Source organism: Podarcis vaucheri, assembly GCF_965113315.1.
Source record: "Podarcis vaucheri genome assembly, chromosome: 10".
NCBI lineage: Eukaryota > Metazoa > Chordata > Lepidosauria > Squamata > Lacertidae > Podarcis > Podarcis vaucheri.
In genome coordinates this window covers 28,016,137-28,042,734 of record NC_138748.1, presented here as the reverse complement: position 1 = coordinate 28,042,734, position 26,598 = coordinate 28,016,137, and the positions used below count along the sequence as shown (strand labels likewise).

The window sequence follows — 26,598 nt, the reverse complement described above, 5'->3', positions numbered from 1 at the left end:
TGTGTGGTCAAGGGATTGTCAGGGATAATGGAAGAAAACTCAATTGAGCCCTATGCTGAGACTTCCCCAGGGGTACAAGAAACTTGTAAACAACACCAAAGATCTGCTCAGTTTTTTTGGGGGGTGGTGGTGTAATACCCCTCAAAAAGACCATTCTATGTAGTGTACAGCGCAGACACAGCCTTCCATTATTTAACCACAGATGCCAAGAAAACAACCAATGACTCATGAGAACTTGTGGATTTCATTGAATAAAATTTATTTTTCTGTATAAAAATGTAGAACCAGATCTTCTTGTAAATCTGATCCATTAATAACTGTTTTGTAGCATACACTTCAGCATTAAGACCGCTCCAATGAAACATCTATCTACAAAACCAAGTTTGATTGCTTTATTTTATATCACCGTGCATGAACAAATGAATTTCATTTCTAATATGCAAATATCTTACTCAGTATTTAAAAATGTACACAATTTATAACCATTCCTGTGGGCTTGGAAGGAATTTATACATTTTTATTTAAATTTCAAAATAAAAAAGGATTTTTGTTTTTGCTGTACTAATTACAGTACACAATTATCAGAGTGTTTTTGAGTAGGCAGGCAGGCAAGACGTGTTGCCCACGCGCCGCATGTGCATCAACCAACACAATGTAGGGCATTTCATTTGCACTTTTACACCAAAAGGCTAATACACATACTGATTGAAGCACAGAGCAATGTCTTCCAAAAGAAAAAGTAAGCCTGAATGGCACAGAGGTTTGCATTCATACAAATCAATATCTGGAGATCCTGATTAGGGGGAAACAGTCAAAGGTTTCAGTAGATCTCTTAGGGCTTTGCTCTTTGAAAGAATACCTGTTTTTAAAAGAAAGCAAATATCGTTTTAGAGAATAAGAAAGCACAGAAGAACAGTATCACTAAGCTAAGAATAAAAAAAGTATGTTGCCAGTGGCAGAAATCAGGTTTAAATGGCACCATTTGCAGCTACCAAAGAGACTATAAAATCCCTGGGAGGAATTCAGCAAAGCACTACAGAAATGTGAAAGTATTGCAGCTTGCCAGACAAGGCAATCTCCCCCCTCCTTCCCACATGAACTGGGAGTTACCCCCAACCTCCCAGAACCATTTTGGGGGTATGTGGGGGGAGGAAAGCCCCATTGTGCTAGTGGAAGTCCTTGAGCAGGCTTCTGCTTATAGGACTCATTTCTTAGACACCATGAAGAGCAGTAAGTAAGTTGGCAATGGAGTCTCCCACCTGGACAGGAAATAGATACGATGCTTATGTTGTCTGCTATTTGCCTTAAGGGTGGTTTCAACCCTCCAAGATAAGTTGATAAAATGCCTCAGCAACTTCTCACGTGCTATTTTTAAGGCAAGTCATCAACATAGCTATCTTGGCCATAGTTAAATTGGAAAGTCATATAAAATACTGTAAGCTGCATATGAAATTGGTAACCAACACCACCTAAAATGTTATTTAATGAAACTTGCATACTGCTTGACTAAGAAAACCTCTGAGCGAAAAGAAACATTGAAACTATCAATTGAAAACACGCACCTAAAATATTCAAAAGATGAATAAAATGGAAAGGGGTGAAATGCTACAACCTCAGCCCAGATCTGTTCAAGGATGTGGCTCATTTTCCCTTAGTCATGTGGATTCCCTTCACATTATTAACGCATGAGGGTGTTTCTATGTTGGTATAATAATAGTTTCCTGTATCAAGCAGTATTGTTCAGAGTTAATGCTGGGCTGGAAAATCTATAGCCTCCCAGATGTTGGGACTCCCACCAGCCCCAGCCTGTAAGGTCAGGGAAGATGGGAGCTGAAGAACATCTGGAGGGCTGCACCCCCCCCCCCCAATTCAGAGTTTATGGTAAATGCAAGCAGATACATGCAAGACCTATTTAATCCATGACAAAATGCCTTCACCCGTGAAAGATGGAATACTGATGCAAATTTAACTTACCTTTAAGTAATTTTTAAAAACTTTAGCATCAGGCTGCTGAAGTGCTTGACAAAATTCCTACAAGAAAAACACCAGATTAATGAGCAAATAGTTTGCACTGTTATGTTGAAGCAACATGGTTATTTTCTTCAGCAACTACGAATGTGTTCCTTTCAAAATAATAATAATAATAATGAAAGATTCAACAATAAAAATGCTGTATGTGGAAACTGTTTCCATTTTACCTGGAAATTGTTTCCAATCCTAATGAAAATGTAACCATTTAGAAGTGGGATCTATCTATAGATCTGTATGTGAGAAAGCAGGTGACTATGTGTGTTCCGGCTCCTGCATGCAATGATCTCTCTGTGCCTCAGTTAAAACCTGCTTGTAGCAAATAGCATCAGTCACCTGTTGGGAGGCAGAGAGGAAAGGGACCTGTATTCAGCCATGGTAATTAGGACAATGGCACTGACCATTTGCTAGGGAATCGCCACAAGGATAACTGTGTTATCTCTGTGAAACCTTAAATTCTGGTGGTGGCTTTGTTTCTCCCCGCATAAAACCTTCTACGAGCACAGTTCTCATACAGCAAGACAATCTGTGTGCAGAAGTAACTTCTCTGGTGCATATAAAAAACACCTTGCAGATACAAGTTAGTTTTCAGTCATCTTTTAGAAAGTAAATGACACTGCTTAGGATAAATAGACTAATGACAAGAACAGTCATGCGCTTTTACCTCAACTACTAGATGCACTGTGCGCCTTGAGCACCAGATTAATAATCTGCTCCAGCAAAATCATCATCTAACACTCTTGCTATAACTTGCAATAATACTACAGTATGTTTTGCTTGAAAATAACAAATGTCATTACACACTGGAAAACCCGAACTGGATTAGCTCCAAGGATTTTTGGGATCCCCACCTTTCACCTCAGCTTAGCATGCTACCCCATTCAACAGGATCCCACCGCCCTCAGGGGAACTGTGGAGCTGCCAGGAAGATGGGATATAATCTTCTCTAGTCCTGTTAGATCCAATCTCATGCATCAGCCAAATAATAAGTTTTACCTGTATTATTTCGGGAGCTACCTGCAGCGAAGGTAGATATTCTTGTTGGAGATACTGAATACATTCAAGGCCCTACAAAAAGGAACATCCAAGCAGTGTTTTTGCAGTTAGGTATTTTATCATCTGAACTTGTTCCACATTACAGGTTTTTATCCAGTTAATAAGATCATAGATCGGCTTTGGCCAGTGTAGCCAAAAACTGGAAGAGGGGGATCTTAAACCAAGTTGATTTAAGATCCTGACTTGTTCCAAAGCTGGGAACTATAGTTTTCTATTTCAGATTAAGCAGGAAACAATGGCTAATTAGAAACTTCCTAGTGTAAACATGGCTTGAGCAAAGGGGCTGCATGTGAGGGCAAAAGCTTGTTCATATCTCAGCTTATTAAATCAAAATATGATTGTCTGAAGTGGGCCAGTATCACTTCTACATTCAAAAAGGCACCACAAAGGCTAAAGAAAAGCAAACATTTAAAAAAAAGTAACTCTGTGTAAGTTCCTATGTTAGCTAACACCACACCCCTCCTATCACTTTGCATATACAGACTGTCGTAACTCTGACATATGACCATTTTGGGGGGGAAACAGGCTGCAGGAATGGCAAAACATTTTTAATCAGGAGGCTCAGTATTTTTGCAGCCAGAAGGAATGCAAACTCAGCTGAAATGTGCAAGTGCCCTGTTCCTGTGACTTATTTTTAAAAGCAACATTCAGGAAGTTTACTTGCAGAATTTTCTTCCTGGATTTCATACAGGAGTATGACCAAGCCAATAGAGACTAAGGGGGAAACTCAACCAAAACAGGAAATCCACCCTCCACGGAGCCTTCCTTCTGCAGCCTGCAAATTGTGAACTGAAACAGTGTTTTTGACAAGGTAAAAAAAGCCTATTAATAAAATAGTCACTATTTCCAAAAGCCTTACCCTTTTGAGATGAATTGTTTTTAGTGTCACTGCACACTCGGATAAAGCCTTATAAAAATGAAACAAAAATACTTCAGCACAAACATTTGAGTATTGGAATTTTGGTAGTTTTAATTACATGCTACATTTACACTTTCTGGGGCTAATAGTTCATTGTAAAAGTAACCTTTGATAGCAGCAGAAAGGCTTCAAAATAAAGCCAGGGCTTTGCACATTCTTCAAGAGAGCATTAAGCTTACTAGAGTGGCTAACTATTTCTACCAATGCCAGAATTCTAAGCCAGATGGAATCTGCTGCCAGATTTCAGGATTGCTGAATTTTCTTGTGGAGTTTATCAGGAGCTCTGAACAATCTACATTTGGCAGACTGAACCCAGTGGAGGCCCTGAATTCTACTACTTCTGTATGTCGGCATTCAGGGTACAAGCCATGGAGACATGATTTACCAAGAAGCCACATGGCTCCAACTGCCTCTTATGTATAGGAGTTATTTTTAAAAGACCCCAAAGGTTTCCATATTCTGTGAACAGGCTTTCCAGATTCCTGTGAGCTCCTGAATCTTAGAAGACCTCAGGAGAGCCACCCACCGCCCAATTTGGTGTGCCTACAGGACATTTAGCCATTCATTTCCCAATGTTGTCAGGCTTCGGAATACATACCAATACTGTCTGTGCATCTGCTAAGTCAAAGGTTTGCTTTGAAGGTGCTAAGAAACATGCAGGAACAATGTGTTTGTAGACAAAGTCAGCAAAACCCACAGGTCCATCTTTGCCTCCTAAAAAAGCCAAACCAGAATATTCAGACTTTTCTCAGATTCTCATCACCAAGGGTAAGCACCACACAGTATGAAGAAAAGGACACATCCCCACAGTGACTACTGCAACACTTGAAGGTGGAACACAAAAAAATGAAAATCTTTTTTTTTCGTGGGTATCAAACTTAAGCCATTATGGTATGAAGGCAACCTTACCCCAGAGTTCCACTAATTTTGAAAGAATAATAAAGCATGTCTTCTGAGAAATAGGATCTGGGTAATCAACTGCTCCTTGGATGATGGTGAACAACACATGTTCTACATTCTCTGCACCTAGAGGAAGGAAATCTCCATTAAATCTTATTCAAACCAATGAAGTGGCAATAAGTAACAAATTGTTCTGGTCTGTCAAGAGCAAAGTGTGAAGCTGGCCAATTCGTTTTCCATATATAAATCATGTGTTACGAAGCATTTCCCCTCCAAGGAAAACACACATAATAATTGTACAGCGTTATAGCTGACCTAAGGCGTACTCAGAAAAGATCTACTGAAATAAATGGACTTGGTTAGATACAACCCATATGCATTTTATCTAAGCAACTCACTTTAAGAACCTTCTAGAACTGAACTTCTGAAATACACAGTTCTTTCACTGCTAAAGAACCACACTTCCATACTAGAAGAATTATATCTCCCATCATGAGCCATGCCTTACCCTGATTAGCTATGACTTCGCTCATTCCACTACCAGTGACGGTTTGCAAAAAGGCAAAGTAACTCCTTCGTAACATCTGCTTCTCTAATGAAGCAGATTGGTCATTTTCTTCAGCTGGGCGGTGCAGGACTTCAAAAATAGCACGCAGCAGAGGCATAAACATTTGTTGGAGAAATGGGGAGACCTGGTTCTATTGGGACAGGGAATATATAAGTTGACAAAATTAAATTTATGGATGAGCAAGAGCAAAACATACCATAAACAAAAAGGCAAGCAACTTGTCTTTAGTTTATTATACTTCCATATTAAAGATACAAAGTTCTAACGGTAAATCTATATATCTAAATGTACAATGGTTAACATTTTTGCTTCTCTCAACTCTTAACTTATTAGATCAATGCAAACTTCCCAAGATAAGTCCAGATTTTGTGATAACAGAGAGCATCTACATTAAGAACTTCCTCTGCCTTTTTAGCAGGGATTCCTGGAGTTGAAATACAAAAACTGCACTATCACACAAAAGACATTCGGGGCTTGAATGGATTTCTGCTGTACACAGAGTGCTATTTTGGATGACACCATGATGATGGCCAAACGATTCTCAAGTCTTAGTTTTAAGCTAGTAATTTAGTTATAATTACCCATGTGGAATGGCACTTTCAGCCAGCCAAACAAGCCACACAAGATCATTTATTGCTTTAAGTTCACAAGGCATTATATTAAATATAGTGTTGAAAAGCCTATGGAAACTGCTTTGCATTCCTTCCCTTTCAACCATGCAACTAATTGGATGATGCAGATCTATTCCTCTTTTACAGAGAATTAACTGCAGCCAACCCACTGGGCTGGTCCGTTGAGAACCCCATCTCTTTCCTTCGATGGTTTGACTAAATTCATAGGTTGCTGTTGAAACCAAACTGGGTAATGTATGGTTTGCCCACAACCTGGGGACTAAAATATGATCTGAAATGGGCTTCAGTCCCCTATTTTGGAGCAAATTACAGTTTGCACAAGCAAGGGAGAGAATCTCATTATAAGAAGGAAGCAAGCTTTTTTAAAAAGTTGAAGGCTCAACTGCACAGCATCACTGGCTGTAGCTATTATATTAGAATTCTGCATCTACCACTAACACTTGAATACCCTCACTTGAATACAGTCTCTTTTTCAAATTCCTTTCCCCAAAAAATCCACTTTCTAATAAAGGGATTAAAAATAAAATAAAACTGGGCTTTCCTGCAATTAGACATCCTGCTTTGGAAGGTATCTTTTCAAACGTCTTCTTTCTAAAAGGTAACTGGTGCCCGTCAATACAAAATATTTCCAGGGTAGCTTGCAAATACAACCGACAGGTAAAAAACAAATGACACTAAATGAATGATAAATTTAGGCGCTAGACCGATAAAATTTGCTAAAGGCCTGGGGGGGAAAAGGGTATTTGGCACTGAAAACACGCTGCAAGAGGTGCCAGGCATTCCACAATTGGGGCACCATCACCAAGAAGGCCCTTCTGACTGCCACCATCCACCTAACTTCAAATGGCGAGAACACTCAGGGCAATGCCTCCGGTGATGATCTCACTTCGTAGGCCGGCTCAAGAGACACTTAGTTTACATCAAGGGAGATGCCTACCTTGAACTTAGCTGTGATCTGGTTTATGAGAGGGATGAACTCTTGAAGGTCTTTTGCTTCACAATCCTTGAGCATGTGCTCAGAGGCTGAAGGGATAAACGGAAGAACTTCCTCCTCTAAGCAAATAATCATTCGGTGAAGGAAGGTGCGGACACCGCTTCGGAGAACTTCCTTCTGCAAGGGGCAGCTGAGAGCCGGTAAAAAGGTTTGCAGGCAGTCCAGATACACTTCAGAGCAGCCACATTGTTTTACTGTCTGCTTGTTGCTGAAAGCTTTGCTGGTACGGCTGTGCAAAAGAAGAAGAAGAAGTCAAGGTTTTTGCCATATACCAGCAGGCAGATCCTTAGGATGAGCCATTTAAAAATATTTCAGCTATGCTATTCTCAAATCAGACCAATACTAAAAGCAGATCTGATGCAACAGCTAAAACAATTTTTATCATCGTTGCCATGTTTTAGTTAAAACTTAACTGCACTTTGAATTTACAGGGACTGTTCTGAAGAAATTTTGTAAATCTATGCCCAATAGGCTCTTTGGGCTACATCCTACACTACTCAAAGGAACTGATATATAAATATTTATTAACAACATATTCAGTCATAAGTACTTTTTTTCCAGATTTGGGAGCAACAGAATTCAGTTTCCACAAGGCCTTTTTATTTTTGTACCTCTCAGTATTTCTAGTCACAGAGGGATGCACTTTTAAGAGACTTCCTTCCACCACCAAATCAGATTCCCAAGCTTTATTCCCATAACAGGGTAGGAATATATCTGGAGGGGGAACCCCCTCCCCAGCTTAGACTTTAGCAAACATGTGAACCTCTGCTAACATTGGAGTTTGCAAACAGCCGTCCGCAAACCTCTTCTTTAAACTTATACCTCTGTATGCATGTTGAATAAACTATATATTGTTCCCACCTTGCAAAGCCAACAGCATGATTCAGACAATCAGCTAATGCCACTTGTCTATCCTCATCTTGTGCCATCATAAGTTTTTCTAACAGCACTTTAAACTTCTCCATTAGAGGAGTCAAAAGATTTCTCATTAATGCCTGCTTCCGTTCTGCAGAGTAGTCACTGTTCACTATTAGTACTCCAGCAGTCTCATAAATGAACAGTTGGTCATCACTGCTTAAAAAAGCCTGGTAGCCATTTTCCTGGAACCAGAAAACAAAGGAGAGCTTTATGTTCAGATATTTCCTATTAAATTCTACTTGCAGAAATTTAGAATAGCTTTTTTTAAAAACAAACAAACACAAAACAACCTATTTGTACAGCAACACTCCACGCTACCTTACCCCAAACTGCTCAAATCTTTCATGAGGCTGAGTTACCACTATGGATGCTACTTATTTGGAAATAAATCACTTCCGATAGTATATTCCACCTACTTTGCATGCCAAAACAATGTGAAGTTGATCTCAAAAGTCTCAAACGCCTATGGGGCTGTCTATGGGTCTGCAATGCAACATTCACTCTGGTTTGCAATGGAAGTTCCCAATGTAAGAGATACTAAATGGGTCCAGGAACCAATGAATGATTTACATTCTGAAGGACTTCTTGTTAAATGAAGAAACAATTGTTTAGCTGGTCAAGTTCCATGGATTGCATATAAAATAGTGCTGAGTAATGATTCCCATCAGCGTAAGAATTTCCACTTGCACAATTGCACACCCCCCCCAAAAAAAAAATCTGTTCTAGGGGTTGTCCCAACTTTCTGGAGCAGATATGGGGAAGGCTTGGGGTATGCCTAATGGGAGGGAAGGGGAGGTGTCCCACTGCGCAAGTGGAAATCTCTGCATGTTAGTTGAATAATGCACACTGTATCCTATTTAGGGAATCTGTCTCAAAACAATAAGCAGTTAGAGATGTGAAGGCTGGGGGGGGGGCAAAAACCTGGGAAAATGGAGGTGGGGAAATAGTCTCCATAGGTAAAAAGGTAAAGGGACCCCTGACCATTAGGTCCGGTCGTGGCCGACTCTGGGGTTGTGGTGCTCATCTCGCCTGATTGGCCAAGGGAGCCAGCGTACAGCTTCCGGGTCATGTGGCCAGCATGACTAAGCAGCTTCTGGCGAACCAGAGCAGTGCACGGAAACGGCGTTTACCTTCCCGCTGGAGCGGTACCTATTTATCTACTTGCACTTTCACGTGCTTTCGAACTGCTAGGTTGGCAGGAGCAGGGACCGAGAAACGGGAGCTCACCCCGTCACAGGGATTCGAACTGCCGACCTTCTGATCGGCAAGTCCTAGGTTCTGTGGTTTAACCCACAGCGCCACCCGCTACTCCATAGGTAGTACTATGCTATATGATAAGAAGGGTATTGGTAAACAAAGGATGGCTCAGAAGGTTTAAGCAGCTCCAGGGTTCTAGAAACCCTGGTCATGAACAACCATAACACCCAGTCTATAATCTGACATTGTATCTATGGAGTGCTCCAGGAAGTTTCTGACTTAGGTTTTTATCCTGCCATTTCTCCTCTAAAAAGCTTAGGGCAGTAAACATCATCAATACCACCCTTCCTTTATGTTTACAACCTCTGAAGGCTGGGAAATAACGACAAGCCAGGTTACCTAGTAAGCCTTGTGGTCAAATGGGAATTTGAAGAACGCTTCTGGCCAGTCCAAGACCTCTAGCCTACGCTTACGATGAGATACGGCACTTGCCACATGCCAAGATCATTTAAAGAACAACCCAAACGAGGCATACATTGGTAAGTTGCAGACTATATGCAACCTGACTACCTGACAATCATGCAAACAGCATGTGTACATTTGCATCACCTCCTATATTTTGACAGCAATTCAGAATGTATAATGTTGTCCTGTCTTCCTCCCCACTGTTATGGGCCCAGCCTCTTTGCCCTTTTCATTCAAGACAAAAGGAAATACTTACAGGTGGAGAAAGTTCTAGCAGATCTTGTATTCTGTTCAGTACATCTTCAATAAAAGGGTTCATTTGTTTGCTGAAACACAGGAGTGGAAGATGCTTACATCATTTTACAGTAATGGATGTGTTGAATTGTGACAGTCGAACAGTATTTTTAAAAGTATCAATTTAGAAGTTGTAACATCTTGTAATGCAAGAGTACAATGGGGAAAAATAAGTACCCTAATCTTCTCTATTTATTGGAATGAGTTGTTCATCAGTAAATGCAATCTTAAGCCAAAAACGCTTAATTTGTTTATTTAGAATTAAACTTGTAACCTAATAGAAGCACATTTACGGAAAACACATAACAAGAATTTTGATGTCCTGGAGTAACAGTGAACTGATTTAGAAGAGGTGGGTTAACTACTGAACTTTTCCATAAGTCTCTAGACTCAAATTTTCAGTCGTGTACAGTATTTCTAACAACACATCAAGAAAACAAGAACCTGAATTCATGGCCTCAGTATTTGAAGATAAAAATCAAAGCTGAAGATTGGTAAACCTCATTTCTATTTTTGTTTAGAAAAGATCCTTCTGTAGTGTCCTCCAGACTCTGCACAAAGTGCCAAGCTTATTATGACTATTTATATTTTGTTGCGCCTTGGCATTGCTAGTGAATTAACTTATGCAAACTTTTTGATGTTGTGAGCTGCCTTGAGCATGGCTGGCCATGGAAAAGTGGTTTGCAAATACAGTGGTACCTTGGTTTATGAACTTATTCCGTTCCGGAACTCCGTTCTTAAACCAAAACCGTTCTTAAACCGAGGCACGCTTTCCCTAATGAGGCCTCCCGCCGCCGGTGCCCTTCCACCGTTTGGATTCTATTCTTAGATCGAGGTAAAGTTCTCAAACCAAGACACTATTTCCAGTTTTGCAGAGTTTGGAAACCAAATCGTTCTTAAACCGGACTGTTCTTAAACCGAGGTACCACTGTAAAGAATGATGATGCTTATGCAGCTTCATTTTCCTGGGGGGCGGGAAATAGCTCTTTTATTTCTGAAAATATTCCCATTAAGTCTCTAGGTTTCAAGCAACTTACTTGAGGGATTTGACAAATCTGGAGAAAAGATAAGCTGCTCTGCTTCGCACTTTTGGATTACTATGGCGAAGACCTCTGTGATCCAAGAAGGCCATCTGCAATTAAAGATGGGAAGAGTTCAATCGCTTTAAGCCACACTGCATGATGGAAAAGGGTAATAAATTGGGAAAAGAGGTAAAACCATTCCCCAAACTCCTTTTACAAAAAACTGCAGGAGGGGGAGGGGGTGTAGAAGCATTACTGATAAGCAACACACATTAAAAAAAATAAAAGGAAGCAATTACTATGGACTTACTAAAACATTTGGAATGTGCTGAGGTTCAATGGAGAAAAACTTTTCATATCTGACTACAGTCTCAAAGAATTCCAGGCTTACTGATGTATGCTGATAGGTGCTAATACCCGATGTAACCAGCTGCAAGAGGGAGAAAAGGATGATTCAGCTTGACTGAAGAAAGGCTTGCTGAAAAGGAAAACTGTCTTGAGTTTGTTTTGTACTTACAGTCCGCATCATGTCCTGCAGAGCCCCGGCTTTTGTATCACCTGAAAAGTGAGCCCCGTGAGATACTGGAAGAGCTTCAGCCAGCATATACAGCAGTCTGATTGCGACTTCCACTTCCATAAACGGCTTAGTTTGCCAATTCCTATAAAACAGAATAGAATAGGCCCAAGTAAGGCATATGCATGCGCACACACACACACACACACACACACACTTAAAAAGACCCCAAAATAGCCACAATCTTACAGTGAATGACTTATTCGTCCCACGCAGATTGGAACAGACTGATAGAAACACACAATGGCCAAATTAAGCACCAACGAATGAATCCTGACTTACCAGGTGTTAATAAGATTATATTGGATACCAGAGACTAGAAGCTCCAAAGGAGCATACAAAGATTCAAGTATTTTCTCTGTATCATTTAATATGGATAAGACAAGTAATCTCTGGGATTCTTAAATATCAACTTAATTTTTTGATGCTTAAAAAAAAAAGCAACAAATGACCACGATGGACTAGAAAAAAAAACTTAACAAAGCTAACACAAACTTACTGCAATGTAGTGTTAAAAACCCTCCGTACGGAAACCAGGAGTAATTCAGGCGAAACCTGTGCAAGTCTGTCCAACAACAGTTTAAGTTGCTTCCGATATTCTACAAACATCGCTTCATCTTCACCCTGTCAACGTGTGTATTGGCATGAACAGGACCAAAAGTGTTTTTTTAAAAATAAGAACAGATAAAACACAAACATAAGTCTGATCATTTTGACTGCAGGGACGTAAAATTTCTTTGCGTAACAATGAAGTGTTTAGCTAACTAACTTGTGATAATATTCTCTCACACTGGCAAGAGTCATTCATTCCTAATCATGGACGTTTGCAGGTGAGTTCGTACTTTTGTCAGGCTGCACACACCACCGTCAAGTGGTCACATGGAAACTAACCAGAAGTTAAGTCTCTGAACCATCGCCCCGCTGCAAAATTCAAAGAGCCCTTATTTAGTTTCACGCTGCTTTTGGTCTTTGTGAAGACCACCAAACTGAATGGGCCTTCTCAACATAAAGAAAGGAAAGGGGCAGTAGCTGTTTATCCTCAAGTTTCTTCAGGGGGTTAGCGTAGTATTAGGGGAAAGCATGGCTCCATAAAAGTAGGAGTTTCCCTTCAACTGAATCTACTCAAAAAGGCATTTGTACAAAGAAAAGAGCTATGCCTTAGAATGGACAAAGGCCCTTCCTCACTGCTTTGGCTTCTTATGCCTGCCTGACACAAGAAGAAGAAGAACAAAAAGCTCACCCACTCATCATTTCTACCAGGGTTTGATAAAAATAAGATTTCCACTTCACATGCAGATGAGGACGCATGCAGAGAGCTTCAAACACATGCATTTTAAGAACACACGTCCATGTTTGCTGCTTGGCGCTGTGGTCCCTAGAAACTAAAGTGTCCCCTTCTCCCTGTCCTATATGGAATGTTTATATTGGCACATATTTGAATACTAAAACAATTCCTCAAGAGTTACCAAGACATTATTGAACCACTTATCGAAAAGCTAAACCACGAAAAGCTAAAACCTGCCAAATGTGACAGCTAACCTCATTTTCAAAGTTGTATTCTTCATCATAGGTTAGTTTCTTCATAACAGCCAACATAATTGCCTGTAGCAATGGAAAACAGTTGATCAGATAGCATCAAACTCTTGACTTAAAAAAAGAAGAAGTATGCATTGCATCATCTCTTTTAAAAAGAAAATAAGTCAATTCAAAGGGTTGTGTCCAACGAAGCAATCCCATTAATGCAAGGACTTCTTTCCACCTATGCAACAAAACTTCCTCTCCCTGTCTACTCTCTCCAAAATCTGCTTCACAGGGTATGGGGAATGTCCAGAACAGAAATATAGAGGGATACAAGGAGCATGGTGGGGAGAGGAGGTGCTGTTGTGCAGGCAGAAGTCCTTGAAGCAACAGGGTGACGTCACTGGATAGAGCCCAATACATTTTAGACATAATGAGGTTTTGGGGGATAAAGGACAGAAGAGATCTTTCTTTTCAGTTACAAGCTCTGGAGGGAAAATATTTTACTTACTCTTACCTCTACATTAGCTTTTTGCTGTTCTGAAAGCACAGGAAGCTGCAAAAAGAAAGAACAAACTTTACTTTTGAAGTGTCTCAAGCAATTTATTAATCATAACAACAACAACAACTCTGGGCGGCTTCCAACAAAATATTAAAATACAATAGTCCTTCAGATATTAAAAGCTTCCCTAAACAGGGCTGCCTTCAGATGTCTTCTAAAAATCTGGTAGTTATTTCCTTGACATCTGGTGGGAGGGCGTTCCACAGGGTGGGTGCCACAACCGAGAAGCGCCCATGCCTGGTTCCCTGTAACTTCACTTCTCGCAGTCAGGGAACCGCCACAAGGCCCTTGGCACTGGACCTCAGTTTCCGGGCTGAACAATGGGGATGGAGACGCTCCTTCAGGTATACTGGACTGAGGCCGTTTCTGCATATTAACACTGGTCATTGGTTTTAGAAACAAAGCATGGAGATCTGTTTGGTTTTTAAAAATCAGATATTTCAGAGAACAAGATTTCACCAGGCTGCATCTCCTCCAAAATGAAGCTTTACTGTTAGCCTTCATACAAGAAGAGCAATTTACCTGCTTCAGTATATGCAGATAGTCGTAACAAAACCCAATAATATTAGAAGAAATATCATCATCCTCATGAACCAGAAGCTGCAACATTAGGGCCACTTTTGCTTCAATAGCTTGCAGAGTATCCTGGGCATTCTTCATATCTCCAATTTTCACAAGTTTAGTCCAACTAGCTATCAGTGCTTGTCCCATCCCATTCACCAGTTTGGAGAACCTGGCTAGAAAGTCCACATCTTCTTCCTGTCGAGTTGGTTAATCAAATTATTATTAAAATTTTAGTTTATGTCACCAAAGCAACTAATCTACCTGAACCTCTAATGACATCAACCAAAATGGCATACTCATGGATACAGTTATGATAGACTTATAATTGCATTTATTATATTTACTTATGCTGCAATCCTAAACACACTTCTAGAGAGCAAGCTCCATTGAGCTTAGTGGGATTTCTAAGCAATTATGTGCAGGGAAGCTATCAGAAAGTGCCAAAAATGTTTCCTGAGGATCAGAGGCAGAATATCCCTACATATCACTTGCCGGGGAACGATGGCATGAGACTATTGTCCTCACTTCCTGCTTGTGGAGCTACCATAGACATCTTGGTGGCTGCTCTGGGCAACAGGATGCTAGGGAGGCCTTTGGTCTTGTCTAGCAGGGCTTTCCTTATGTTCCCGTCAGATGGAAGAATCCTATTCAGCTCTACAACAGCTGGAGGTCAGCTAATGATGCAAGCAACAGTTTGCATGGAAGCCCTGAAACTACCAACCCAGTAGGACTTTCTCTCTCACCCTCTATGCACATTTGCTGGCATATTTATGTGACTGGTATTAAATATAATTGCCAATCTCTACATGAGTAGGACTAGGTGCGATTGGGGTGGTGAGAATCAGTTCAGAAACAAGATAGCATTCAGACAGAAATAAGAGTTTGGGATGGGAGGGAAGAGCAGCAAATTATACTGGCATAAGGGGAAGAACCACCAGCAGCATACTAGATTTCTGATAGCATTGGCAAAGAAATATATGTTACCTATTTCTTACGCACACAGCAGCTGCCGAAGGCAACTCACCTGGTCAACACTGAAGAGGCCAGCCGACTGTAACACTTGACACAACGTCTCCACCAGTTTCGTTTTATCAATTGGGTCCATTCCTTTATTTACAATTTCAAACAAGCAGTCACACGCTTCTTCCCGCAGAACCTCTACAGACATGTGACCTAGCAGCATGTTTATAAATCTAAAAGGGATACACAAACGTTTTACTCGGTAGATGCAAACATCTGAGTTACATTTACCAATTTGCTATTGCTTGTTTTGGACAGGAAATAATATAACCCGGCTATAATGCCCAAAGAACTTCAAGACTGTTGCTTCTGGAATTGTGTTTGGTTTTTTTAAACCAAATTTTATTTAAGAAATTGAGTTTAGTCTGTGCGTTCCTAATTCAAAAGAAACGTTACCTTTCATTGGCGATCAGGCTCAATTCTATCCAAGAGACGTAAGCTCCAACTACTTCAAGGCACTGACATGTCAACTCTGAATTTGTGTACTGGTACGTTTGTAAAATTTGGTACCATGATTCCACCAAACTTGGAATGCATTGCTCCCTCATAGCATCTTTTAATAAGGTATTTCGGCGGGCTTCCTGTAAATGTAATAGGTTTGTCAGTCTTGGAAGGGAAAATGCTGGTGCCAGTCTAGACACCAACATTTAAGATTTTAAAAAGGAATATCAAATGCCAGCTTTGGGGGTAACACCCTCACTGCTTTCTTATGCACCATAAAATGGAGGTAGTGGCTGCAAGAATTCCAAAAGGTTTTTTTAAAAAAGTGTTAAGTGGAAAAGCTGGCTGGCAAAGAATCTCTGCTTTGAAATGTCTGTCTAAATAACACGGTTTTTAGGTGGTGTCTGAAAACAAGCAGCCATGACTTCTGCTTGGAAACTCTATTGGCGAGGCATTCCACAAGACCTGCCACACTGAAGGCTTGGCCCCTGGTAAAGGCCAGCTGGCCCTCAGGGGCATGTGGGACCACCAAAAGTGTCTCATCAGAAGGCCTCTGTGTTTGAAGAGGAGCAAAAGGAGTCAGGCCATAGCTGGGGCTGTCCTATTGAACTCAATAGGACTTAATTCTGACTAGACGTGCGTAAGATTGCACTATAAGTTTACTTAAACTGCAGACAGAAACTTCAGAACAGAAAACACCATGAGAGCAGAAATCATTTTTTTAGAAATGCTTTTCACAGGCAAGGCAAGTTAGGAAAACAGGACTTATAGAACAGTGTACATTTGAATTGCAAGAAGGGAACTTACCTCTGCTGTATGAACAACATCCCTATCGACCAGTTCGGCATCGACTGCCATAAGGATTCTAAGGTACAAGTCCACACCTCGAGGATTGAGACCCACCACAGACAGGATATCAAAGAAAAACTTGGGCCATTTTGTGAGATATTCAGTGACAAACAGCAATGCAAACACTTGTGCAGCTTTGTTTCGTATAAATGTTTTCTCCGATTGAGAATTCACCATCTGAAAGGAACCAGCATTTTATAGTAACATTTCAAGATGCAGTAGGTTCAAAATATGCAAGAATATATTGGAAATTTTTGGGGAACAGCTGCAAGCAGATATTTGCATACAATATTAATAACCAAACTGTGAAGAAACCTACCTGGGCCTGTAGCCATGCTATGAGTGTTTCTCTGATTAGCTGATGTTGTACCTCAGTCAACTGGGAATACCTGAAACACAGGACAACACAACATTCAACTTGCATATGTATATTTTAAACCCTGGAACCTGCAGCCCATCAGCATCATCTGTGCCGTAACTTTGTATGCTGGCTGATGTTCAGTTAGTGGGAGGTACCACGTGCTAAGAAACCACACAAGGGTTAATTTACACCCTCCAGGAAAATATGCAGGCATCAGGAACCACCCCAATTGTCAGGGAGGAGCCCCAAAGGTTTTTCATCGAACCGTCCAGCACAAAACCTCAGTAGCACTTTGGGTGGCACAGAGTGAACCTTTGGCCATTTCAGTGCAGCTAAATTAGACAACTGAGAGTGAAATAAATGCATTAAATCGGGGGTTTCAACATTCAAAGAAGAAAATAAATGACACACATGAACTACTAGAAACGTAAGCACTTGTAATTTCTCTACATTCGCTTTCTGTTTGCTGCAATTCTATAAATGTAAAGATGCCGCCTCACTTGTATTTAATTTGATGTTCCAGGACTTGAAAGCAGAAGAACTTGATGTGATCGTCGCTGAAACAAAGAAGAACGGTACCATCAATGCACAATCAAACAATGTACGTAATAGTCACTCAGCGTGAAAGGTGCATTCTGAAAACTGGATACAAGCACCAAGGTTTTGTGGGTAGATTCCATTTGGTATCATGGCAGAAAACTAAACCCTTGGGGTGGGGACACAGTGATTCCAGTTTCAGTGGGCTGTGTATTCTAGGGCTACACTGAACAAACCTAAAATTCAGTATTTAGCATCCTGAGCACCTGCACTTTCACTTACAAAATCATTCCTTTTTAGAGAGCTGCAAGTTGTATGAAGTCTAGGGGAGCTGGGCATGTGGAAACTGGAAGCGGCTACCTGATAGTTCTGCTGTTCTGCTGGCAGTTACCGGCTTATTTTGTGGTGGGTCTAGTTCCAGTCGTTAAGCTGGAGCAACAAGCCACCCATCAAATTCATCTGGTCTAGTGACCTCCCTGAAATTGCTTGGTTCTTTAAACAGAGACATGTGCATCACCAATAAAATAAAATAAATCTTATGTCAAGGTGATATAACTTCAGAACATTCTCAGATTAAATGTAAAAAAAAACAAAACTATTTATTATCTACCTGTAGATTCTTTGGGCTAAAGCTTCAGCACACACTTGCCAAGCATCTGGAGAGATCTTCAGCTGTTCAAAATAGGCCAATGCCTAAAATGAATGAAAGAATGAATGAATGAATTCCTTTATACTGTAAAGTTTCCAGAAACTGTAAAGAAAGTTGCTAGAGTAGCCACTTGAGGAATCTTCTCCAAAATAATGTAAACATATGGGGTTGACTCAATGAAGTCTTCCCATTAGTGCATGGACTATAAGACACACACACTCTCTCTCTGCATCTTACCCCAATCTGGGATGGGAGAGTCCTCTGGAGCAGATGAAGTGGAATGCGGGGGGCATGTGAGGAGAGGAGAGGGAGAGAAGTCTTGTTGCACAGGTAATTCTGTGCACTGGGCACGGGTCAACTTTCCTGGACACAGCCCTGAATACAAAGTTCTCTGTAACTTTAAATCAAGCAAGGTGGGGTGTGGGGGAGGATAAAAATGATGTCGACATTATGCCAGTTTTGCAAGTACAGAGTTGCCTATGGAAAGGGAAACAAAGGGGACAACTACTAAGAAAAAGGACTTGGAGGGAAGGATGAGAGGAGGAAGCCACTGAGAAAAATGAATTGGGGTGGGCAAGGCACAGGAGGTAGAGCAGGCACAGGCAAACTCAGCCCTCCAGATGTTTTGAGACTACAATTCCCATCGTCCCTGACCACTGGTCCTGTTAGCTAGGGATGATGGGAGTTGTAGGCCAAAAACATCTGAACAGAAAATAAGACTGGGGTCTACTAGCTGATCACTGGATGAACTGCATAGATTGGCAAGGGATTCTGAGTCCCAACAGCTTAATAACAGCAGCAACAAAAAGGTTACACACACACACAATTCGTCTGTTAGGATCCCTGGTTGGCTGTTAACGTGGATATGTATTTGTTCTTATATATGCAGGTTATCCCAGTGTATGGCTCATGAGGTGCAGCAGGCAGCTGATTCCATCTTCTGAACACCAATCTACATCTGGCTATATATCCCAAGTCACTATTTTGCACCCAATCCCAGTTGGTGAACCTCAGATGTCTAGAACAAAGTAGATCCTAGACACCTGGAATCTGCCCACACCTGTGATAACATGGACAATGCTTCTCAAAAAAAACTAGGTATCAACAGAGGGTGGAAGCCTCAAAAAACATCTCATACACTTTCAAACCAGTGGAATCTTCGACTGCGGGTCTGGACTATTTACTCTAAGATGAAATCAACATCATGCTCATGTCCAGTGAGCTACCTGTTGTCACACAGATTATGAGAAAACAAGTATAATTAAACTTACTCGTTGCCTGAAGTCTAAGTCAGCATTCGGGTTTAATCCCAGAAGAGCCTGTTCATCCATTTCTGCTATGCTCCAGCTTCCCTATTTTTAACAGGATTATCCCATTCACCCACAGCAGAAGCTGCATACATCTGCAGAGAAAACAAATCAAGAAAACAAGGAGTCTGAATCACTGGTGCCGATCAATACAATTACTTATTTTCTCGTATCAGGTGCTGAAGCCTAACCATGTGAAATGCAACTGCCCTGTTTATTAGAACAGGGGAGAGGGACTTGTGGCTCTCCCGATGCTGTTGAACACCAACTCTGATTAGTCCTCGCCAGCATGGCCGATGATGCAAGGCGATGGGAACTGAAATCCAGCAACATCCACAGGGTCACAGGATCCCCACTCCTGTTGTAGAACTTCTTGCATATAATCTCAGCAACCAAATGAAAGCTTGAACTACAATGGGAGAGATGAAGGCTCTGGGGCAAGGAGGACAGTTAGAGGTCATAAACACAGCAACTGTGTTCTGTATTAAATAATACAGTCGTACCTTGGAAGTTGAATGGAATCCATTCCGGAAGTCCGTTCGACTTCCAAACGTTTGAAAACCAAAGCGTGGCTTCTGATTGGCTGTCGGGAGTTCGGCTTCCAAAAATAGTTTGCAAACCAGAACAGTCACTTTCAGGAGTCAAAACATTTGGGAACTAAGCTGTTTGACTTCCAAGGTACGAGTGTATGCAGTTTAGTCCAGAAAGAATAAAGAATGAAGACTTGCTTGCCACAGAAATCTTTAAAGGGTTACCAAACCTCCCTGTACAATTCTCTTCCTGAATAAAATAAAATAAAAATGAAGGTATGCCCTGGCTGCCAGGTTCAGATTTTTACTACGGCAACAATGGGCTGTGTGGTTTGTCTGTGCAGTACATATAAACTGAAAGGTGCAGAGATGAAGAAAAGGTTCGTGTTATATGGGGAGCAGTTCATTGTTCCACTGCTGCAGGATCTTCAACCAACTCATCAGGTTTCCTAAAGGACACTCTGGTCCCAAGGCAGCAAGCCGAAGAACAATTGTTAGTCACACCCTTGCTTGGTGCCGGTTTACGGGCTTTGGAAAAGTTATATTTAGAGTGGGATGGCCTTTAATGTGCATTTGAAGTGTCACGGAGATGATCATTTGAAACAAGTCCTGCCACTTGCTAGGTCTCTGGCGTCCTGGGGCCAGATTCTTTGAGGCTCAAATGGGGAAGTATGGGAAGTCACCAGAGCTCAGAAGCTCAACTACAAGTGTGGAACTACAAGCCTGGAACTGCAACCTGGTCTACGTCAAGCGCTGCATGCAGATGAGATACTTCAGGCTGCATATCAAAATTTGGGGTTGGGAATGTTTCCAAAAAGCAAAATCATTGTATCAACCCATTTCAGCTTACAAAAACATATACCATATTTTTCGCCCCATAGGATGCACCGGCCCATAGGACGCACCTAGTTTTTTGGGGGGGAAATAAAGGGGAAAATATTTATTTCCCCCCCAGGTGTGCTGCGCTAATCCCGAAGCTTGGGGCGTGCGGAGCTCAGCGCACCCCAAGCTTCTGGGTGCCGGCAAGCAGTCCGCTAGCCCTGGGAGAGCCGCACAGCTCTCCCAGGGCTAGCGGAGCGCTGCGCTAATCCCGAAGCTTGGGGCGTGCGGAGCTCAGCACGCCCCAAGCTTCTGGGTGCCGGAAAGGTCTCCGCTAGCCGTGGGAGAGCTGGGTCTCCCACAGCTAGCGGATAGCTTCCTGAAGCCTGGAGAGCAAGAGGGGTCGGTGCGCACAGACCCCCCTCGCTCTCCAGGCTTGAGCAAAAGCCTGCATTCGCCCCATAGGACGCACACACATTTCCCCTTCATTTTTGGAGGGGAAAAAGTGCGTCCTATAGGGCGAAAAATATGGTACTTCAATGTGCCAAAATCTGGATACCCATGTGAGCAAGACTTTTTTTCGCAGTTTTATTTGGAAGGTAACAAAGCAATCTAGTTGTTCACAATTTCATTAGACGTTTATACCACTGCATTAGAAACTACTTGTTGCTCCCCAATATAAAACACACTTGACCTACATCTTTTGGATTTTGTGAAGTTGACATCTGTTTTAAATCCTTACATTGTGTGGGCCCCTGTCCATCAAGTACCAGTCAGTATGACCAGTGGTCAGGAATAATTGGACTTGTAATCCAACAGCATCAAAGAATTCCACAGGTTAGCCATCCGGAGATAAAGATTTATCACAAGAAAGCTTTCTGCCCTTCAAAGCGATTCCACGAAATGAGCAGTGAGTTCCTCTACATGTTTATCCAGAAGTTTGATTCGGTTCAGCAAGTCAATGGGTATGGAGTTGCATTCCAAGTTGTTTTCATTTTACTTCCATTTTTTTAGAAGATATAGTGACCCAGTATCCTGTACTGGAGTTAGTTTTTGATCTGATGGATTTCCACCCTCTAGAGCGGGGCTGGGAAACCTTTAGTCCTTCAGCTGCTAGCTACAATTCCTATCATCCCTATCCATTGGCTGTGCTATTTGGGACCGAAAGGAACCAGGAGTCTGGCATGATTAGCGAAAGAAGACACATTTTCATTTTAGTGCTAGAATGCTGGTGGCATGATAAAAAAGGCTGAAAATTTTCCCAATAAAATAATATTTTGCCTTTTGAAAGCACATGTGAATATTTGGGCCCTGCTATCTATACTATTTGACTTACTTAGTAAGACCCATCAGTGCCATCCCAGTGTTCCCATTTCTAAGCAAAAACCTTTCTGGGCTGTGAGAGGCTACTTCAAAATGAGAGCCCCTCTTTTGTTCCTTGAGTAAGCACACTGAAGTTGAATGGGGCAAGAACTCGGCCTCCCCATGTTATTGTAGGAAAGAAGGAACACTGGTCTCTGCCTCCTGGGGCATCTAATGTTTGCAAAAGACAGTATGACACTGTGCTGAAATTCTTGCAGCACACAGGATTTTGTGCAATATGTAATTTTACTCCCTCTACAGACTTAAGGGGAGGAAAGAGACCTACTCCTATACAAAGCCCTGGTAAAGACTACAAGACCTTAAAGGATTGAATAATTTGAACATGCACCTCAGTAGAAGTGTGAATTATCCTATTTATACCAAAAAGTTCATAGATTTCTAGTGAAAAACAAGAAGGTTTTAACTCCTGGACTCATAAGTGACACCCCTTTTTAAAAATACAGTACAAAATACATCCATTTTAGACAGACTCATGACACAGTCATTCTAATTCAGGAGCGAATCTGTGCAAACAACATAAAAAATATCTGTTCCCACACAGATAAATAAAGCGGGACACAAGACCTTCCATTAAAAGCGAGGATTGCCAACATGTGCCCACTGAGATCTTCCCAGTCACTTGAATGGTCCACTTCTCTCATTGGAATAAGGCTTGAAAGAAGCATTATACCCTAGCCAATAGAATAGGTTGCAATGTGTGCTTGGTTGGGGTGAGTGTGTGGTGTCTGTGTGGGTTTCTCCTAACTGCAGATGTACTCAAGGGCCCAAAACAGCTGTCACCCCCCTGCACTGAAGCAACTTTAACCATCATATAGAAAGAGTCCTAAGCAACAAATTTTATTTTCCCCTTTATTTAAACTGACCTAGGGAAAAAGAAAAGAAACAGTGAACCAAAAGCCTAAAGGATTGTTCACAATCAGACTGACAGCACAATCCTGTACTTGTTTCCTTAGAAGTAATTCCAGATGGACGGGGTATAAATAATAAATTGTTATTATCATATTCCTCCTGTAGTCAATGGGGCTTACACAGTAGCAACTGTATTTGGGACTGGAGGGTGGGGGAAAGTGTCAGCCTACATCTGGTTGCTGCTTCCTGCTACATTATTAGTGTCTTTTGGGTCCTGTTTGCTGTTATTATCCAAACAACCAAACTCACAGCCTTTCCCTCTGCATTATTTATTTACAACATCATGGATTAGACTAGAAATAAATGAATCATTTAAAAAGTAAAAATGCTGTCATTCCTTACTACAGTATTCAGTTTTCCCAAGGTAGCTATATTAAGGGATGGTGAATTAATGTCACGCATACTCCTATGTAATGTGACATCACTTTCAACACTTGATGGGGGGGGGTGTAGGTGTGAACTGTCACCACTATAAACTACTGAAGTCAAGGAGATATGGTGCTTCTATCTATGGTGACTCTTAAAGGTAAAGGTACCCCTGCCCGTTTGGGCCAGTCTTGACAGACTCTAGAGTTGTGCGCTCATCTCACTCTAGAGGCCGGGAGCCAGCGCTGTCCGCAGACACTTCCGGGTCACGTGGCCAGCGTGATCAGCTGCATCTGGCGAGCCAGCGCAGCACACGGAACGCCGTTTACCTTCCCACTGGTAAGCGGTCCCTATTTATCTACTTGTACCCGGGGGTGCTTTCGAACTGCTAGGTTGGCAGGCGCTGGGACCGAACAACAGGAGCGCACCCCGCCACGGGAATTCGAACCGCCGACCATGCGATTGGCAAGTCCTAGGCGCTGAGGATTTACCCCAGCGCCACCCGAGTCCCACATGGTGACTCTTACACATGCAAATATTACTAATTTAGGGCTATCAGAGAGCAAAGAGGCGTTTTAAGGGTGTGTTCAGAACACTAACAGGCTTATCTTAGGTGTACTGTTCAGGGTACTGCAGTTTATTAATTTCAATCCATTGCAGCCCACTTGACTGACTCTTATCCCTACGAGCACATTCACAGCTCAACTGCACCATCACGCAATGACTCGCACGTTATGATGCACAACAAAGGGGGGGAAAGTTTGGCGTCAGCTTAAGTATTGCTGTAAAGTGATGAAACATCAAGCAACGGATGGGCATGTGTGAACCAATTCTTAATGCAAATTAATTACCCCTTTTTTAAAGAAAACAAAAAACGATTCCTGCCCTTGATGCTTCTCGCTAGCTACCAACCAGTCAATCGGGCTAAGAAACCGGCCCGAGCCCCACTCCGTACCAACCCAGCAGCTGCTGCGCAACGGGTTCATGTGCAAGAGGCCTTCGGGTGCAGAACTGCTTTTATTTCTTATTTAAACCATCCTCTTCCCCTTCACGCTAAAAAGAGATTAGCCCACCCCACCCCCCCACCCCGCAACACGTTCCCTAGTAGGCACGATCATTGGCCAAGTGGGGATTTGAGAGAGCCGGATCCCCCACCCCCACCCCGAAGGCGAGGAGTGGGACCCACAGGGATCCCTCAAGCGGGGTCCCATCTACTGGGAAGAGCAGCGCAACCCCCGAACCTGCCCGACGGGTCGACCCCACCACCGCCCCCCGAGGGGCCTGTCGGGGCCAAGCGCACCCCTTTGCTGGCCCGCCCCCCCACCCCAATAGGGCGCCCCCCCCAGTCCCGCGCGCCCTGGGGGCCACCAGGTGGGCCACGCGGGAACGAGCACGCGCCCCCTTTGGTTACCTTCCCAGCTATTCCATCAGGGAGGGGTGGCGTCGCCGTCCCGCACTCCCGAGAGGCCGCCACAACCGCAAGGGAGCCGGGCAGAGGAAGAACAGCCCGCTGCAGAGTGTGCGAGGTCCGCCGCCGCGGGGCCACTTGTGCGCCTTGGCTGGGTTGCGGGGAGACGCCGCGTAGCCCACCTCCCCCTTTCCGCCCGGGAAACTGCCACAAGCCCAGCGAGACTACAGCTCCCAGCCTGCCCCGCGGCAAACCCTTTGAACAGGCACGCGGTGCGCCCTGTAATAACCCAGAGCAAGGGAAAGCCCTGAACCCTGGAACAGGTTTTTTCCCGACGCTTGCTTTGGCTCCTACCAATCAGGGCGGTAGGCCGGGGTGGGGCGGGGAATGCTTTCTCCGGGGCGCAGTGCATGCTGGGACTTGTAGTCATCGCGCAGAGATCGAGAGCGCCGCATGTCCTGTAGGTTTTAGGCTGGGGTTTTTTTTGTCCGTAAAAGAGACAGTCATCGCCACAAATAACCTGAAGCTCCGACTGGGATCAGTGGCTATTTTGGTTCCATGTGTGAGATTCACAAGTCATTTAAACAGACTACCACCACTTAAGCCTGCCCGGTTGCATTACTTCCTCTCGACCGCATGCGAGCTGACAACCGAGGACGCTCTCGGGGTATGCCAGCGCTGCACACATTTCTGTTTAGCTATCATGGCTTCCCCCAAAGGGACGCTGGGAACTGTAGTTCTGTAAATGAGATTCATTTACTGTAATACATTCTGAAGATCCTCAGCTAAACACTGTGGAAGGAAAAACACAACAGTGCAGCCTATGTTTACGTAAAGAAGACCCACTGATTTCAACGGGGCTTTATTTCCAAACAAGAAGCTGCACTGTTTTAATCTTAAAACTAGTATAAAAGCTTATTCTTCTCTGAACTGTGGTTGGAAAGCAAGTGAATGAAAAGTTGGGGCAAATATTAATGGGAGAGTTCACTGCAGGGTAACCCAGAGGGTTTACTGTTGTTGTTACTGTTTCTGAGTCTCTGGGCTTCTGAAAGACATGCTGTCACCTTGCTAATTCCTGTGTTGATCAATTACTGCTAATCCAAACAATGGACTAGGATCTAGTCGCTAGATTCTAGTTACATCATCAGTGGGTGGCAGGTTCCAAACACCCTCAAACTCCTTCCCCCCAAAAAATTAGTTGACAATTCTACCCATCCTTCCTAAACCCTCTAAATTGTGTGAGAAGCTGCCTTCTGGATGTGCTCCTTAATCTCTCCGTCTTCTCCAGCTGTGTTTAAAACTTTTACTTACTCAAAATATTTTTACTTACCTTTTACCCACCGCTTTTGGACTCTCCAGGTATTTATGATGGCTGTTAATTCTTGGGCAGATTAAGCCTTAAAATGTAGAGAAGCATATTCATGGTAATACTTGCAGGCCATGCAGTTGCATTTTTGATAGCAGTGATTACCCTATGCTACCATCTTCCCAGTCAGTAGTGAAAATTCAGGAAAAGCGCCACAAATTTAAAGTCAAATCCAATTGAGCATATACATTTCAAGTGAGGGCAGGTGGGAGGTGCAAAGTGCCTTGCAATGTGGTCTGCGTAGAGATTATAACATCTCTAATCCAGGAAAAGGGGAATTTATGCTTCAATTGAGTTCTAGGTCAAGCAGAAGTATATCACTCTGAATTTTGTTGATGGAGGACTGAGAATGCATTTTCACTAGGCCAATCTCTAACGAGGTGGTTGTTGATTCCTGCTGGGTGCGGGATAATTTTCTGCTCCATCATGTGACGATCCTCAA

The 26,598-nt window shown here is 42.6% G+C and overlaps 1 protein-coding gene across 1 annotated transcript; it reads right to left on the bottom strand.

Annotated features, from left to right (window-relative positions):
• Positions 1–235: 235 nt before the first annotated feature.
• On the bottom strand, positions 236–25,086 carry XPOT (exportin for tRNA). The gene is made up of 25 exons (XM_082239559.1): positions 24,794–25,086; positions 19,340–19,470; positions 18,030–18,112; positions 17,383–17,439; positions 16,841–16,910; positions 16,480–16,698; positions 15,628–15,812; positions 15,236–15,404; positions 14,170–14,406; positions 13,603–13,641; positions 13,107–13,169; positions 12,067–12,191; positions 11,511–11,652; positions 11,304–11,423; positions 11,009–11,103; positions 9,934–10,003; positions 7,959–8,197; positions 7,041–7,326; positions 5,412–5,601; positions 4,913–5,029; positions 4,602–4,717; positions 3,944–3,991; positions 3,025–3,096; positions 1,975–2,031; positions 236–859 (listed from the first exon to the last, which is right to left on the bottom strand). The coding sequence occupies exons 2-25, from the start codon at positions 19,397–19,399 to the stop codon at positions 833–835; spliced, it is 2,886 nt and encodes a 961-aa protein (XP_082095685.1). The 5' UTR covers positions 19,400–19,470; positions 24,794–25,086; the 3' UTR covers positions 236–832.
• Between the last annotated feature and the right edge of the window lie 1,512 nt (positions 25,087–26,598).